The sequence below is a fragment of the Natator depressus genome, chromosome 9, assembly GCF_965152275.1.
Source record: "Natator depressus isolate rNatDep1 chromosome 9, rNatDep2.hap1, whole genome shotgun sequence".
In the NCBI taxonomy this organism is placed as follows: Eukaryota; Metazoa; Chordata; order Testudines; family Cheloniidae; genus Natator; species Natator depressus.
The window spans coordinates 16,577,056-16,592,864 of record NC_134242.1 but is presented as its reverse complement, the minus strand read 5'-3'; the positions used below and the strand labels follow the sequence as shown (position 1 = coordinate 16,592,864).

The following is a 15,809-nucleotide window of genomic DNA, read 5'->3' as shown; positions in this document are numbered from 1 at the left end:
TATATCAGTTTCACTAGTGGGAGAACCGCAGACGTGAACAATTCCAATTGCTATAGAGGTCTCTGAGGCCCTTATGAGGAAAGATTAGAAAAAGATGTACATATGGTACAGCTTGGATAACAAACAACTCATTTGGGTCAGGGGAGAGGACAAGCTAACAATATATGGATATTTGAAGAACAGAAAGGAATTATGGTACAAGGAGGTATAAACTAGAAGCTGAGGTGGAAAATTAAGAAAATCATAGTACCAAAAACAACTTCCTGACAGCGTCAGCTGTATTAGTCTGTGGAAGAGACCCCCAGAGGAGATGATGGAATTTGGGACTTTAAAATTAGACTGAAAATATATTAGAAAATGTAAGGTGGAGAATAATTCACTATTGACTGGGGCCTGGACTAGGAGGTCTAAATTTCTTCTCTATGATCTATGATGCTATCCATACTAAGGCTTGAACACAGGATTTTGATAAATTGGAGAGGGTTCAGAGAAGAGCAACAAGATTGGTTAAAGGATTGGAAATCATGCGTCAGTGATAAACTAAATAGACCGAACACCTGGAATCTAACAAAGAGAAGGCTCAAGGCTGACTTAATCACAGGCTACAAATACCTACCATGGGCAACAAATATTTGATAATGGGATCCTCAGTGTAGAAGACATAAGGTGTAACAGGATCCAATGGTGGGAAGTGGAAGCTATACAAATTCAGAGTGGAAATTCAGACTGGTTATTAATCATTGGAGTAAGTTAGCCAGGGTTGTAGTAGATTCATTCTTGATTTAAAATTTGCCAATGATGGAGAATGTTTTTTTAAAAGATATGCTCTAATTCAAATAGAGGTTATTTTGTGGAAGTTCTATGGCTTGTGTTACGAAGATCAGACTAGATGATCACAGTGGTCCCGTCTGGCCTTTGAATCTATGAACCATAGTACTAAAATAATCCATGTTAAAAAAATGTTTGAAAACCAGGGTTCTAACAAAACTTTCTATAACTGTTTTACAATGGAGCTATTGTCAGCATGGTCTCTTTTTTGAGAACTGTGCTAGCCCAAGCTATGCTATACTACTTAGGTAAGTCAACTGCATAGTTTCTTAAAACAGTGTGCTTCCACACTGAACACCATTACAATTTGTGTTTGGCTATAACTGTTTGAAAATGGTTTCAAACATCATCAAAAGTGTCGAAAGGATCTAAGATAGAGAAACAGTACAGATGTACAGACTGCACAGTCTATGCCATAGCATTGACTGGAATAATGTGTATTAAATTAAATCTACAAACCTTCTGTAATTATGTCCTCTATCTCTGTGTCTGAGGAATTCTCTGCATGTTTTGTATTGTTCTGCAGCTCTGACTCAACACACACAACACTCATGACGTGACCCTCCATTAGGAGCCTTTTCTTCGCAGGTTGCTCAACCAGCAGAGATGAACGACTTACCTGTTATAATAAAAGCAGAGCAGTATGAAACAACAATTAGAAGAAAATGGCACATGGTATTTAGCACTTGTAGTTGAGCCACTACAACAGTGATTGCATTCTTTATCCTGTTCATTGTTATGATACATAGTGCCACTCATGCACTCATCATTTTATAGACAAATAAAAGGACAGGTTCCTGCCCTATGGATCTTACAATCAAAACTAGACTTAACACAGGAAGACGCTATAGTAAGCAAAAGGAGATGAGGAAGGTGAATGAGTCCATGAGAGTTATCCAGTAAAGTGATTAGCAATGCAGAAGACATCACACTTTTCAAAACTACAGACCCAGTAGTCTGAAACTGGCCATTTCTGGCTTTAAAAGTTTCCAGTGGTTAGCAACAATCTGCTCTTACAGGGCCAATTCCTGTCAGTGTTTTGTCAGTGACTTTAATGGGATCAAAGTTTGTCCAACACATCTTAACACCAAAATCATAGTATATGCAGAGCACCATCTCAGATATCTACATCAAGTAATTTTTCTATAAGATGGATAAAAATAAAACTAAATATTATAAACAATATTACTAAAACTATTTCATCTCACTATATACATGTCCTCACAAAAACATATATACTTTTAAATAGCCCTCTTTCCCGCTCCCCCAGAAAAATTCTCTGCTATGGTTCTATTAAAAACTAGTAACCTGCCATTCAATGATACAGCTGGACGAAAAAAGTAGCATGAATTCGAACTATACGCTTAAGATAAACCTGATTCACATATGCTGTAATACATGTAAATATGCAGATATAAAATATGCTGTAAAAGTGCTGTAACAAATTGGCTATAAAACAGAAGGAAAAGAGGGTCAATCCCAAAATTCTGAAAAGTTATTCAGAATACAAAGAACTTATCTATATAATAGCCACAAAAAACTGAACCAGATTTGTTTGCCTTTTAAAACATATATTAATAGCTTTTAACTTTTACACTTACAGGAAATGGCTCTAAACCCTCCTGAATCACAAAGCCCTCAATAACATGGGTCAGGATCTGTGGTTTAACAATAGCCTGTGGAGGTTTGTTTTCTAGGCTAGGAATGCTATTAGGCATTGATGTGATGTTACTCCTTGTGGCAGCTGCTGGAAGCAAAAGAGGAGGTGGTGGAATAGAGGCATGTGAAGGGTCTGATGGAGATTTAATTACTGAGGCACTGACTGATGATGCCATTGCAGGAAGTCCCACTTGTTCTGGAAAAAATAATTTAAAATAATATATTATACTTTTAATCAGTGTCCAGATATTTTCACAGAGTTATAGAAAGCAGAGATGGAAAAACACCTACATTACTGCATTCCTGGTCTTGTCAATGCAGATTTTTTCGCTATGGTTTATATTATAAACTTTAAATTATACCAATGATAGGACAACTTTACTTTCCGTGGAACAGTCTCCCAAGGAAAATAAAGTTATTCTAATAGCCTGCACCATTAGGACATCTTTCCTGACATTCAACCTAAATCTCCCTTTGTTCAGTATCTCCCAGCTATACCCACCTTTGTCCACAACAAACATCTTTAAAATATTTGTATCATACAGTCCTTAGCCATCCATCTAGATTGTAAGTCCACAAGGCAGGAACAGAGACCAACATTTAAAACTTGGGAGTCTACAGCTAGGCTCCTAAAACCTTATTGAAGCACTTCACTAGAAATGGTCTGTTTTCCAGTGGTCTTATTGGACAAACCCTGTTCCTACTGAGCTGCAAATTCATAAACTCATTAGAAAGTCAGGCCACTTCTATTTAGGTGCCTAAATATGGATACAGGAGCCCAGCTGTAGGCACCCAGATTTGAAAATTTTGGCCTGTGTCTCCTAGTGGCCATCTAAGATGTCATGCACACTGTGACGGGGCAAGGCCAGATGGCTATAGAAAAGCAGTGGGAGATAGATATATTAGCTCCAGGCTAAACAAATCCCTGGTACCAGGATAAGTGAAATGGCAGCTGCTCCAGCTCAATTAAGACACCTGGGGCCAATTAAGAACTTTCTAGAAGGCAGGGAGAATGCTAGGTTGATTGGGACACCTGAAGCCAATCAGGGGCTGGCTGAAACTAGTTAAAAGCCGCCCAGTTAGTCAGGTGGGTGTGCATGTCAGGAGCTGTGGGAGGAAGTTGTGCTGTTGGAGAGACTGAGCAGTATACACCATATCAGGTATAAGGAAGGAGGCCCTGAGGTAAGGATGAAGTGGAGCTTGAGGAAGTGAGGGCTGCTGTGGGGGAAGTAGCCCAGGGTTGTACATGTCATGTTTCTAAAAGGTCAGCTACCATAGCTGATACTATTAGGGTCCCTGGGCTGGAGCCTGGAGTAGAGGGTGGGCCCAGGCTCCCCTCCCCCCCCCCACCTTTGCCCCCTGATTAATTGCTGAGACTGGGAGACAACAGAGACTGTGCAAGGAAGGATAACTTCTCCTCACCTCCCTCGCTGGCTTATGATGAAAATGGCTCAGTAGACTGTGACCCTTGTCTCTATAGAGAGAAGGGTTATATGGAGGGTCACAGTGAGCCTCTGAGGCTAGTGAAATCTGCCAGGAAACACGGGACCCATGGAGGCAAGGACAGAGCTTTGTCACAACACTTATGGTATATAAATAAATCCACTATTATTCTAATCTTCATCTCAGCGGGTTAATTATTTGTTACTGTGCATTAATAATATTCACTTCTTGTCTCTTATTTTATACAAAAAACCCTCAAAACCAACAAGGTCTGCATATGCCTTAAACTGAAAAACCACAAGTGTATGGCTGGTTCCTTTGTCCTTCCATGCCCTAGTCCCTCTTTACTTGCTGTCACACACACACATTCAGAGGTGTAATGGTCCCCTTGCCAGATACTTCCTCTCATCTTTCCAGCCCAAGAAGCTGATTGGACTGATACAAATCTCTTAAGAGGACTTAATTAAAATAGTAGAATAACTTGCAGTTAAAGAGATTTGTAAATGTGTAATATATATTAGGATTTTTAATTTACTCTGTGTTTAGAATAAAAGTGTTTGCTCTGAAGTTTCTCATCAAAACAAATGAAGGCCTGGGATAAGATAGGGGTTGAAAGTAACAGGAATTAAGTTAGGCATTCTGTAGTGTAGAATACTGACACCTGGTTTGATACTTTTTGAGGTTCTACAGTGGCTCTATGCTAGAAACAGACCTGTGGCTCTGAGGAAGAACACAAAGAAATAGCTGAAGGGTTGGAACCTTTTGAATGAGTGGCACTACAGGTTTGCTTATGTAATTAACTCTTTTGTTTGCTGAAACTTGAAAAACACATATCTGAGACCATTTCTTTTGGACTCCCCCAACAGACTCAGGTATGTCTGGGTTGTTTCATGACAATTACTAATAACAGTTATACAATACACACAAAGGGTGCTCTAGTTGGAGTGGGAGCAAAACAACAATAGTGGAGCCTGTGCAAAATGACTTCTTCAGTCCAGGCAGAATCCCTCCTAGCCTTCCAGGAGGGCATAATATGCTGGCTCTGTCTGAGGGAAGAGACATAATATGCTGGCTCTGTCTGAGGGAAGAGACTTTCTTATGCTTTCTTCTCCCTGGTCTATTCCAGGACCTGATCCTACAATGTGCGGAGCACCTCCTTTGATGATCAAAATGCTCTGAACTCCCTCTGATTTAGAAAGGAATTGAAGGTACTCAGCACCTCATAGGAGTACTCATCTACCTGCAGGATCAGGACCTAGTGCAACAGAATGGAAGATACAGACAAAGAATATTCTCTATAATTAAACTAAATATATTTACTGGTTCCTTTTGTCTCACAATATGCCATTCTCATGACCTACCAAAAATTGAAGTGAATTGGAATAATTACAATGCAGCTGATATCCTTATAGCATTTTCCAGATCAGCTTGTATGATCAGGGCTGCAGCATGTTGGGGGCAGTTCACAAACCAATGAAGATTAGTACTGTTATTAATTAATGAATTAATTGTGGTAGTGCCTATGGGCCCCAATCAAGACAGGTGTTCCATTTGCTAGGTGCTATACAAGCAAATATGGAAGCAGAGTTGCTGCCACAGAGACCTTGTGTCTAAGAGGTCAAATGATATACAAGCTGTACGTCATTTATCTTTTTGTTTGTTTTTAATATAAAAATCAATTAATTAATCAAAAAGCATATTCTCTCTATATAAATAGCTTTCTTAAAATTAAAATTTTTTTTCATATATTTCTTTATAACTGAATACATCATTCTACCATCCTGCCTTCTAGTATATTTCATGAAGCTTCATTAACTTAGAGAACTATCCCATTAAACCATAAAAACAGGTGAAAGTCACATACTTTTGCTTTAAACATTTCAAGCTAGGAAAGTTACCTGATCAGAAAGAGATTCAGGCAGAAAAGCTGACCTAATTCCACCAGTCTTTGCACTCACCTGACAAAGGCTCCTCTGAAGCAAGCTCCTCGCCATTCCCTAAGGTTATGACTGGTGGAGACAAGGTTGGTGGGGTCGGGGTTCTAACCATACGGACGCATTCGGACTCCTCTGGCATCTCTTCCTCACACACGTTCTCCACTTGGTAAATCTGCATTGAACAGATCACTGGTTTAAGAAAGATTTCCATTCTTCCATAGCACCCCAAAACAGATACATGAATGTAATCTTGACAAACAAATTACCAATTGATTTTTAAAAATATATTATCACCTGTTAATAGTATACTTCCATTTTTCCACACTACAGACACGCCCCTCCCCCCCATCTATCCATGAGTGGATTCTGATGGCATAGTAATAATGAGAGCAAAACTATCAGCCAAATTCTAAGACATGTATACCATTCTCTTCACAGACAGGTGGTCCAGAGAACTTAACTGGCCCTCCCAATCTCTAATCTCTCTAGTCTTCCATGTTTTATTATATATATTTAAAGACTACCACTAGATTTAAGCAATAAAACAGAATGGCAATCTCGGTAAAGAGGACATGGATTGAAATCGCAACACTTTACATTATAAGATCCCTATTTTCATTTGTTTATAATTTTGCCAAACTAACTGTTTCAGCTGAAATTTAATGTGCCAAGTGTGTCTGCCTCATACTGAATGTTTTTGGAAAATTTCAGCAAACACTGTACACCGATTTCTCAGAATGAGTTTAGGGGAAAATGCAATGTTTTGCCCATGTTAAAAAAAAATCTTATAACTGTTTCATTGAGAAGTTCTATCATCCCCATGCTTTGGACCAGAAGTACTTGAAATTTGGCAGGCGGGGTCACCTGGGAATGAGGGATGTGACTTTTAACATCCTCATGAAAGTCCACCCAAATTTGGTCAGGTTATAAATCTCTGAAAATTGCAGTTTGCACATGGCCAGTGGAGATTTGTTAGAGTTAGGCCGCTAGATTCTCTGAAGATTCTGTCTGTACTGAGCATGAGCCATCCTGGGTCTGCAGGGTCTGAGTGAGACCTTCCCATCAATTTCTCCTCCCAGCTGTTGGGGCACCAGGCACAGGAACTGAGAGCAGGATAACTATCTCTCCTGTGCTCACAATGCTCGCCCTGCTGGCGTTCAGGATGCATAGAAAAGGAGGGGTCCTACGGGAAAAATGTGAGATCATTCCATTAAACACTATCATAATGCATACACACAAGGGGGTCAAATTAAAGATGGCACAGGCAACCTTAATTCTGCCATTTCCTAACTTTTGAGTGTTTGACTTTGCAAACTTAACATTCTTTTAATGTCATTTTTTAATACAATCTTAGGTAAAGAGTTTACAAATTATACCTTTTCATTAAAAATACAGAGATTCACAGTATCCAACAAAAAAGGCTTCATGTTAATAGGGGAAGTTATATTTTACAATCAATATTTCTGAACTGAGAGCAAGAATCAATTCAGTTTGGAGTCTTTAATGTACAAGGTCTCCAAAATTATGTGCAAACACCAGAGTGCTTTCCTTCTCATACAGCTGCATACTACAGTAAGCAAAACAAGGATTTCAAGAGAACATGCCAAGTTTGTCAGCTAAAGTTGTTATAAATGATTTTCTCCAAAACTATAATGTACATTGAAGTGATTTACTGACAGTCAACTCAGCAGATTAGGGAGTTCAACTCCAAGCTGTCAAGAGACACCTTGCTTCCATCCCCAGGCCTTGTCCCTGCCTAAACTAACAGGGGACTGGGATTAACATTACCTTCCAAATGCAGATCAAACAATAACTACAGTAGTATTTTCCTCAGTCTGGTGATAGCCTGAAACAAAGCCTATGAAAGGTGTGAATTCCCCTGCACCATTAATCTCATTGGGGTGTTATGTCTAAAGCCTAATGATGATGCTTTAAATGTCAGCATTAGCTATTTCACAACTGATCATTTTAGTAGATGGTGAGAGTGAAGATCATGAGGGTAGAACAGAGCTGCTGCAGAGATGAAATCCAGAAGGAAGAAAGAGAGACAGAGTTGCAGATGGAGAAGAGAGAAAGAACAAAAAAAAAAAGAGGAGGATAGAGAAGATAGAGAAACAAAAAGGAAGGAACACCTGTGGTCCTGAATACATAATACTAAATAACATAATAAATAATGATAATTGGTAGCCATCCTCTGATAACATCCTTAGAACAGGACCTTACTCTACAAGTAGTCCTGTTAAAATCAATGGGACTGCTCATCATGAGAAAGGGCACCAAAATCCAGTCCTAAAAGTTTACTGCTATATAAAGGTCATATTCTACACTTGATATTTGTGCAAACTTCCCATTCACATCAGGGAGTTCCACTGAGGGTAGTATACAGTCCTAAATGTATACTCTGGCCCACAGATTATAATTAAAAATGGAATTCAGTCCTCCACATGGAAAGAGTTTGATACACCTGTTCTGCTTCAGGAATATTAAGCACGGTCATACAGACAGACAATAGTCCTTTTCCACATAAAAGGTCTGTGAGAAAAATGCATATAGTTTCCAAGTATTTGTGCTCAGGGAAGAGGGGAAGAATTTAGAAGAAGTCCACTGTATAAATAATACATGTCTGAATACATCAGAATAAAAGATCAGAAGCAAATAATACATAATCTTGTTCACATTACAGTTAGAACTGTTGATTAATCGCAGTTAACTCATGTGATTAACTTAAAAAAATTAATCACAATTAATCGCAGTTAAACAATAGAATACCAATTGAAATTTATTAAATATTTTTGGATGTTGTTCTACATTTTCAAATATATTGATTTCTATTACAACACAGAAAAGCAAGTGTACATGCTCACTTTGTATTATTTTTTATTACGAATATTTGCACTGTAAAAATGATAAACAAAAGAGAGCATTTTCCAATTCACTTCATACAAGTACTACAGTGCAATCTCTTTATCATGAAAGTGTACCTTACAAATATAGATTTTTTTTGTTACATAACTGCACTCAAAACCAAAACAACGTAAAACTTTAGAGCCTACAAGTCCACTCAGTCCTACTTCTTGTTCAGGCAATCGCTATGACAAACAAGTTGTTTATATTTACAGGAGATACTTCTGCCTGCTTCTTATTTACAATGTCACCTGAAAGCGAGAATAGGCGTTTGCATGGCACTTTTGGAGCTGGCGTTGCAAGGTATTTATGTGCCAGATATGCTAAACATTGGTATGACCCTTCATGCTTCAGCCACCATTCTAGAGGACATGCTTCCATGCTGATGATGCTCGTTAAAAAAAAAAAATGCGTTAATTAAATTTGTGACTGAACTCCTTGGGGGGGGAGAATTGTGTCTCTCCTGTTCTGTTTTACCCGCATTCTGTCATATATTTCATGTTATAGCAGTCTTGGATGATGACCCAACACATGTTCGTTTTAAGAACACTTTCACAGCAGATTTGACAAAACGCAAAGACGGTACCAATGTGAGATTTCTAAAAATAGCAACAGCACTTGACCCAAGGTTTAAGAATCTGAAGTGCCATCCAAAATCTGAGATGGACAAGGTGTGGAGCATGCTTTCAGAAGTCTTAAAACAGCAACTCGTCGATGCAGAAACTACAGAACCCGAACCACCAAAAAAGAAAATCAAACTTCTGCTGGTGGCATCTGACTCAGATGATGAAAATGAACATGCGATGGTCCGCTCTGCTTTGGATCGTTATCGAGCAGAACCTGTCATCAGCATGGACAAATGTCCGCTGGAATGATGGTTGAAGCATCAAGGGACATATGAATATTTAGCACATCTGGCATGTAAATATCTTGTGACTCTTGCTACAACAGTGCCATGCCAACGCCTGTTCTCACTTTCAGGTGACATTGTGAACAAGAAGCAAACAGCATTATCTTCCGCAAATTGTAACTAAACTTGTTTGTCTGAGTGATTGGCTGAAGTAGGACTGAGTGGACTTGTAGGCGCTAAAGTTTTACACTGTTTTATTTTTGAATGCAGGTTTTTTTGGTACATAACTCTACATTTGTAAATTCAACTTTCATGATAAAGAGATTGCACTACAGTACTTGTATTATGTGAATTGAAAAATACTATTTCTTTTGTTTTTTACAGTGCAAATATCTGTAATAAAAAATAAAGTGAGCATTGTACACTTTGTATTCTGTGTTGTAACTGAAATGAATATATTTGAAAATGTAGAAAACAACCAAAAATATTTAAATAAATGGTATTCTATTATTGTTTAACAGTGCGATTAATTTTTGTAATCGCTTGACATCCCTAATTATAGTAGCACTAACTCTCTTTGGAAATGTTCTTTGGAACAGATACAGTTAAATTGCTGGCCCATCAGAACTCAAGCTGTGATGGATACAAGAGACCCCTACTGAGCTTATGAAAAACAGCTGGTCACAGAATAGGAAACTGGGGCGGGGGCAGGGGAAGGACATCTTATTTTTGTATGTATATTGAAATATAATCCTGTACAATCCAAAGAAATTAAACACACTTCTGGTTCAAGTCAAATATTTTTCACAAGCTCATTGGGGATGATCCCAGCTGGCTGGCTGAACAGTGATTTATACTCTGCCTCTCTTACATATAATATTTAAAAGGTAATGAAGATGTCACAGTGTTTCCCTTATGTATTTTCACCATTTTTTTCAAGTCTAAATAAGCTTAGGCGCATTATTTATCTAATAAACCTTCTCTAAATTATCTTCCCTCCTCCACCATTATGTGAGCATCGAGGGCTTATTCATTTTCCTTGTGTGTACTGATGAGTATAGATGTTTGATTTCCATTCTTAGTTTTTCACCTTTGATGCTCTTTTCGGTGTAAATTCTCGCCTGTTTAATATTTCTTTAATTTTAATATTTCTAAATGTTTCATAACACCACCCTTTCAATATTTAATAGATGGACACATGCAACACCACAAAGAACATATAGTGTGTGAGGAAATAAATGTATTTATGAATATATAAGAAAATATGCCTGAATGAAAAATAATATTTTGTCAGTGTGAATGAGTGAAAAAATCAATGGAAATGCATAGGTGGATTGTGAGTGAATGAGTAAGTGCTTTAATTATGACAGCAATAGGAGCTGTCAAGTAGGCGCACATCAGGAAAACCAGATGACAAAGGCTCTAATCCAGCAAAACACTTAAGCATGGTCTTATCTTTAAACATGTGAGTAATTCCACTGTCTTAACTGGGACTACTCATGCTTACTGTTAAGCACCTTCTTAAGTGCTTTGCCGAATCAAGGTCAAAATGAGTGAGCCACAACTGAAAACAACAACTAAAAAATAATAAGAGCTAAGACTAGCAAAGAACAACTTGATTAGGGCAGTGGCTGTGAACACAAAGTGGGCATAAACATTCCCTAAATCTCTCTTGGTGGAGAGGCTTTTCAGTTACAGTACCAACTGAACTATCCAAAATTCAGTTACCCGTAACTTGCTTTTATGTTCCCTGATGTCTATTATATTGAAAATTCCCAAAGCCTTGATTAGACAAATGTATCTGAATATTAAAATTGCACTGTATTTAATATAGAGGGCCAAAATTTCATAGTCCAGAGGGGAACTTTCCACTGGCATAAACCTGGTGGAGACAGCTCTTGCACCAACTGTTCCCCACTCCGGCATAAGGGGAAGAAGGGATTATGTTAATGACATTACACGGGTATGGGGGAGCTATTGATTCCCTGAGGGACCTTATGACAGTGGTGTAAGTTACAGCTGCTCCTGTGCAGTTCTCTGTGAACCTCCATCTCCTTCAAATGAACTCAAGTAGAACTTGTGGTAGGATGCAGAATATGCCCCAAAAGGCTGTCTGGCATTTGGCTCATATTCCTGGGCTTCACTCAATTTTCACTTGATTTTGAACAACAAAACATTTTCTTCAAAGGATATGGTTTCAAAATGGAAAAGTCAGTTCTGCAAAGAGAGTAATATTACTTGCTTATACAGCAATAAAATGAGTGTCAGACTGGGAGCCAGCTTTTCAACACACCACTTTGTTCAGGTGCCATGCAGTAATGCCAGTTTTACCAAACCTGTAAATGATTTTGAGAACAGATTCTTCTTTCCTTACACACACAAGAGATTTTTGTCATCTATGGCCATAACAGAATGTTGTTGGAAAAAGGGTTTTTCACTTTCAGTTAAACATCAAAACCAAAAAGAAAATTTCTGAGGGCTTACCACAGGGGTTTCAACAGGTACCGATGGTTGTACTTGAAGGTTTACTGCAACAGCCTGTGGTGGTGGAAGAGTCTGAAATGGCAGCTGGACCAAAGCTTCTGCAGCAGGAAGCTCCTCCTCAGAAACCAAAGTATTTTGCACCAAAACCTGGCCTTGAGACAGAATTTCAGGCTGCATTTGTAAAGACTGCACAGACTGCAAGGGCAGTTGCTGAATCTGGGTTGGAGATGTTGACAGATGTGGAGAGGCTGCAACTGGGATTGGCACGGACTGTAAGGCTGGATATTGCTGGTGTGGTGTTGGAGACACTATCTGCTGGCCCGGGGACATCAAGTTTGGCTGATCTACTGGTCCAATGTGTACTACTGGGGAAGGTGGAACTGTAAGATGGGATGGAAGATTAAGGTGTTGTGCTACTGGTCGTACTGGACTAGTAGTGGGCTGCTGTGGGTTTTGCTCTGACTGTAGAGCTGATGGCATAAGAGGATGTGGTTGTGACTGAATAAGTGCTTGTGGATGAATAATTATGGTGGGTGACTGACTAGGTGAGTGTGCAGGTGTAGGAGACACCACTACTGACTGCTGAGCTGACTGGGACGGAGTAGGAGATATTGTTAAAGGAGGAGGATGTATGTGAACAGGTGAGCAGTGTTGTGACTGGACACTATTGGGAACCGGAGGAAGACCATGGCTTTGGAGTGGAACATAGTGCTGTGATGGAGATGGTTCCTGATTGGGAGGAGTCTGAAGTGTGATTGGCTGAACTTGCTGCTGTTGTAATATCAGCTGATGATGGGAAATCTTTGGAGGTGGTGAATGAAGAGGTATCTGCTGATGTTTTATTAGAGAATGAGGTTGAATTGCAGAATATGAAGCTGTGAGGGGGAAAAAATGAACATTAGTATTTGTTTACTTAAGTTCCAAGAACATTACAATAAATATTTAAATGAGGAAAATTTTCACATCAGATGACTAAAGTCAGCACAGAACTTGACCAAGCCTTTCAGATGAGCACAACTTAGAAATACATTAGAAGATACCCTCTTCAATCATATACTGTGTCTCAAATATAACACATGAACATAATGCATTTATTTTGGTAAATTCCAAAGTGAAATACAGAATGAACAATTAAACAACATGTTTTAGATACATTAATGCTTTTATAGAAAGACATCTATCTTTCTGCCACCAGTTCTAAGACTATTGTTAATAAGACTTCTTTTAGTTAAAAAATACCATCCTCAACTTGGAAAAGAACAGAGTTTACCTGCTTTAAAATAATTATAATATAAAAGAGGTAAGTACTTTAGAGTCAATAAGGTTTGATTAAAATTGCTAACTTAATGTCGGTCAGTGCTATTTAAAAATAGGTTTTTAAAAATATTGGACTGAAAGAGTTTTAATTTAGAACATTTAGACTAAGCCTGTAAAAACTAAGTGCCTAAGGTTATGCAACTAATTAATAATTAGGAACCTAAAAAGTGGCCTCATTTTCAGAGATGTACTTCCCTTCCTCACAAAGGAGCCAGTGACTCCTTGTCATAACTGCCTACACTGGGAAATTGAAATGCCTGAGATTTTCCTCTGGGGCATACCCTTCCTTTTCTCCATACCTCTTCCCAGCCCTACCTGTTTTCTCTTTCATTTAAAAAATAAATTTTAAAAAAATTAGATATCAAATGATAAAGTAGGGGATAGGTTACTTTCCTGACTGACAACAATGGGGTTCAAAAATTCAAGAGCTGTCTGCCTTGCAGCCTCTCTCTCTCTCTCTCTCTCTCTCTCTCAAGAAGCCTGAAATTAAGCAGGTCTGGCTCACCAGCCCCACTCAGCCCACTTACCATGGCAAAATTTCTACTCTTTGAACCAGCCGGAATTATTAAATTATGCAATAGCCAACCTAAGTGCATAGTCTTAGCTTGGTTAACCTCATCCTCTAGCTCCCCACTTTTTTTCGTCACGCTCATTTTCTTGACTTCTTGTAAACTAGATTATAAACTCTCTGAGGCAGGCACAGGTCTACCTATGAAGTTTATGCATTGTTGAGCACAATGGTGTCCTGATGATTGGGCCTTTGGGTGCTAATGCAACAGAAATATCGTAACTACCACCACCCTGGATAATACACACACACACAATCACGCTCCTTTTTGAATTCTTTTTCTCTCTCTCCTGCCCTTCTCTGTGAAGGCATAGAGAATTCTAAGATACAAATATTTTAAGCACCACTGAAAGTAATTATTCATCTCCAAGTGATTTAAGACCTCAAACATTCAATGAATATTTGAGACATTAGACACTTGCTTGTGGGCTCTAAATGACAGGGTGAACTTTAACAACCTTTTAAAAGCTAAAGCTTAATCACACCTGGTGTTATTAATTGATGTATACTTGATGTCCGTGTGACAGATGTACTTCGACACTCAGAAGTTGGGCTCTCTCCTTTTCTGTTGCTGTCTGGAGAATCCAGTTGGCTGGCCTTGGTACCAGTTACAGTTTTATTAGTACACAGAGCCAATGACTGAGCTTGACTACTGCTCTTTGGTGGGCCACTCTGTGAACTACACAATACACCCAACTTCTGACTGCGCAATGTTAAGTTCTGAACCTGAGAAAAGAACCAAATATGAAAAGTATAGCTACAAATCTAATACATTAAAGACAAACACAATAATAGTTATTTACTTTATATGATGCATTTCATCAAATGATACCAAGATATCTGTAAAAAAAAAAAAAAACTACACAAGTTTGTATCAAGGTATTTTACAAATCACATAATTTCAGGTAAGTAAGAAGACTACCATTCAATTCAGCTTTAAACTGATGACAAAGGAAATATCTTCAAAGTGCTGATCTTTACAAGCTTTATGGCAAAGGCCTCCATTCTTTCCATTCTTTTGAAAAGAAACTGTAATGGTTGGAAAACAACTTTACTCTGATTTGATTTGGAGTCTGACAAATTGCTCCAATATTGCTGTTTCTTTACAATTTAAAGAGATACATTACTGCATTTTCTCAATACTGTAAAGACACAATCACCAACATGTGTATATTAAGAGAGGTTGTTTAACTTTAGTCAGGGTCCTGTGTCACAAAACAGGACCATATTCTTCTGAAAGCACCCTTAAATTCAGTGGCGAGCCCTCTAATTGTGCAACAACGTGAATTTATTCTGTCACAATGAAACACCCTTTATTCCCACCCTGATCCACAATATACATAACTATGTCTCATGGAACATAAAATTAGTCAATGATTACTTTCAAAAATGATTATTTTTGACAATGGATTTTTCTGTTATGTTCTTTAGGTGGCCCGGTCTCTACCCAGATCTCAGCTCCCACAATGTTATCCAGGCAATCTAGCTCAGAAGCTCTTTCTCTGCAATTCGTGCTGGAGAAAGGAGAGTTGGTAGCCAGTTTCAGTAACTCACATCTCCAGCTCTCCAGTTGTTGGTTGCTGTGCCATTCTCCAGGCAACCCAGCCTAATGCTCCCTGATTGTAAACTGGACTAACCTGTTTCCTATATCCCTGGCTGCCTGGATACATGCAACAATGCAAGGAGTGTATTCTGTAATCCAGAGGGAAAGCTGGAAATCAAGAGGCAACTACAGGAAGGTCTAGGCATGGCTGCGAGACAGAACAATACATGAGGCACATGGCTGCAACAAAGTGGCCAATTCCATGACAAAAATGCC

The 15,809-nt window shown here is 38.6% G+C and overlaps 1 protein-coding gene across 3 annotated transcripts in view; it reads right to left on the bottom strand.

Annotated features, from left to right (window-relative positions):
* PHC3 (polyhomeotic homolog 3) overlaps positions 1–15,809 on the bottom strand; it is a 104,904-nt gene that overhangs the window by 24,220 nt on the left and 64,875 nt on the right. For all 3 annotated transcript variants that reach the window (XM_074963587.1, XM_074963586.1, XM_074963588.1), the window contains exons 7-11: positions 14,476–14,716; positions 12,106–12,980; positions 5,889–6,039; positions 2,430–2,683; positions 1,288–1,447 (exon numbers count right to left, since the gene is read on the bottom strand). In XM_074963587.1, the coding sequence (XP_074819688.1) occupies positions 1,288–1,447; positions 2,430–2,683; positions 5,889–6,039; positions 12,106–12,980; positions 14,476–14,716 (1,681 nt within the window). The remainder of the gene's footprint in view (positions 1–1,287; positions 1,448–2,429; positions 2,684–5,888; positions 6,040–12,105; positions 12,981–14,475; positions 14,717–15,809) is intronic.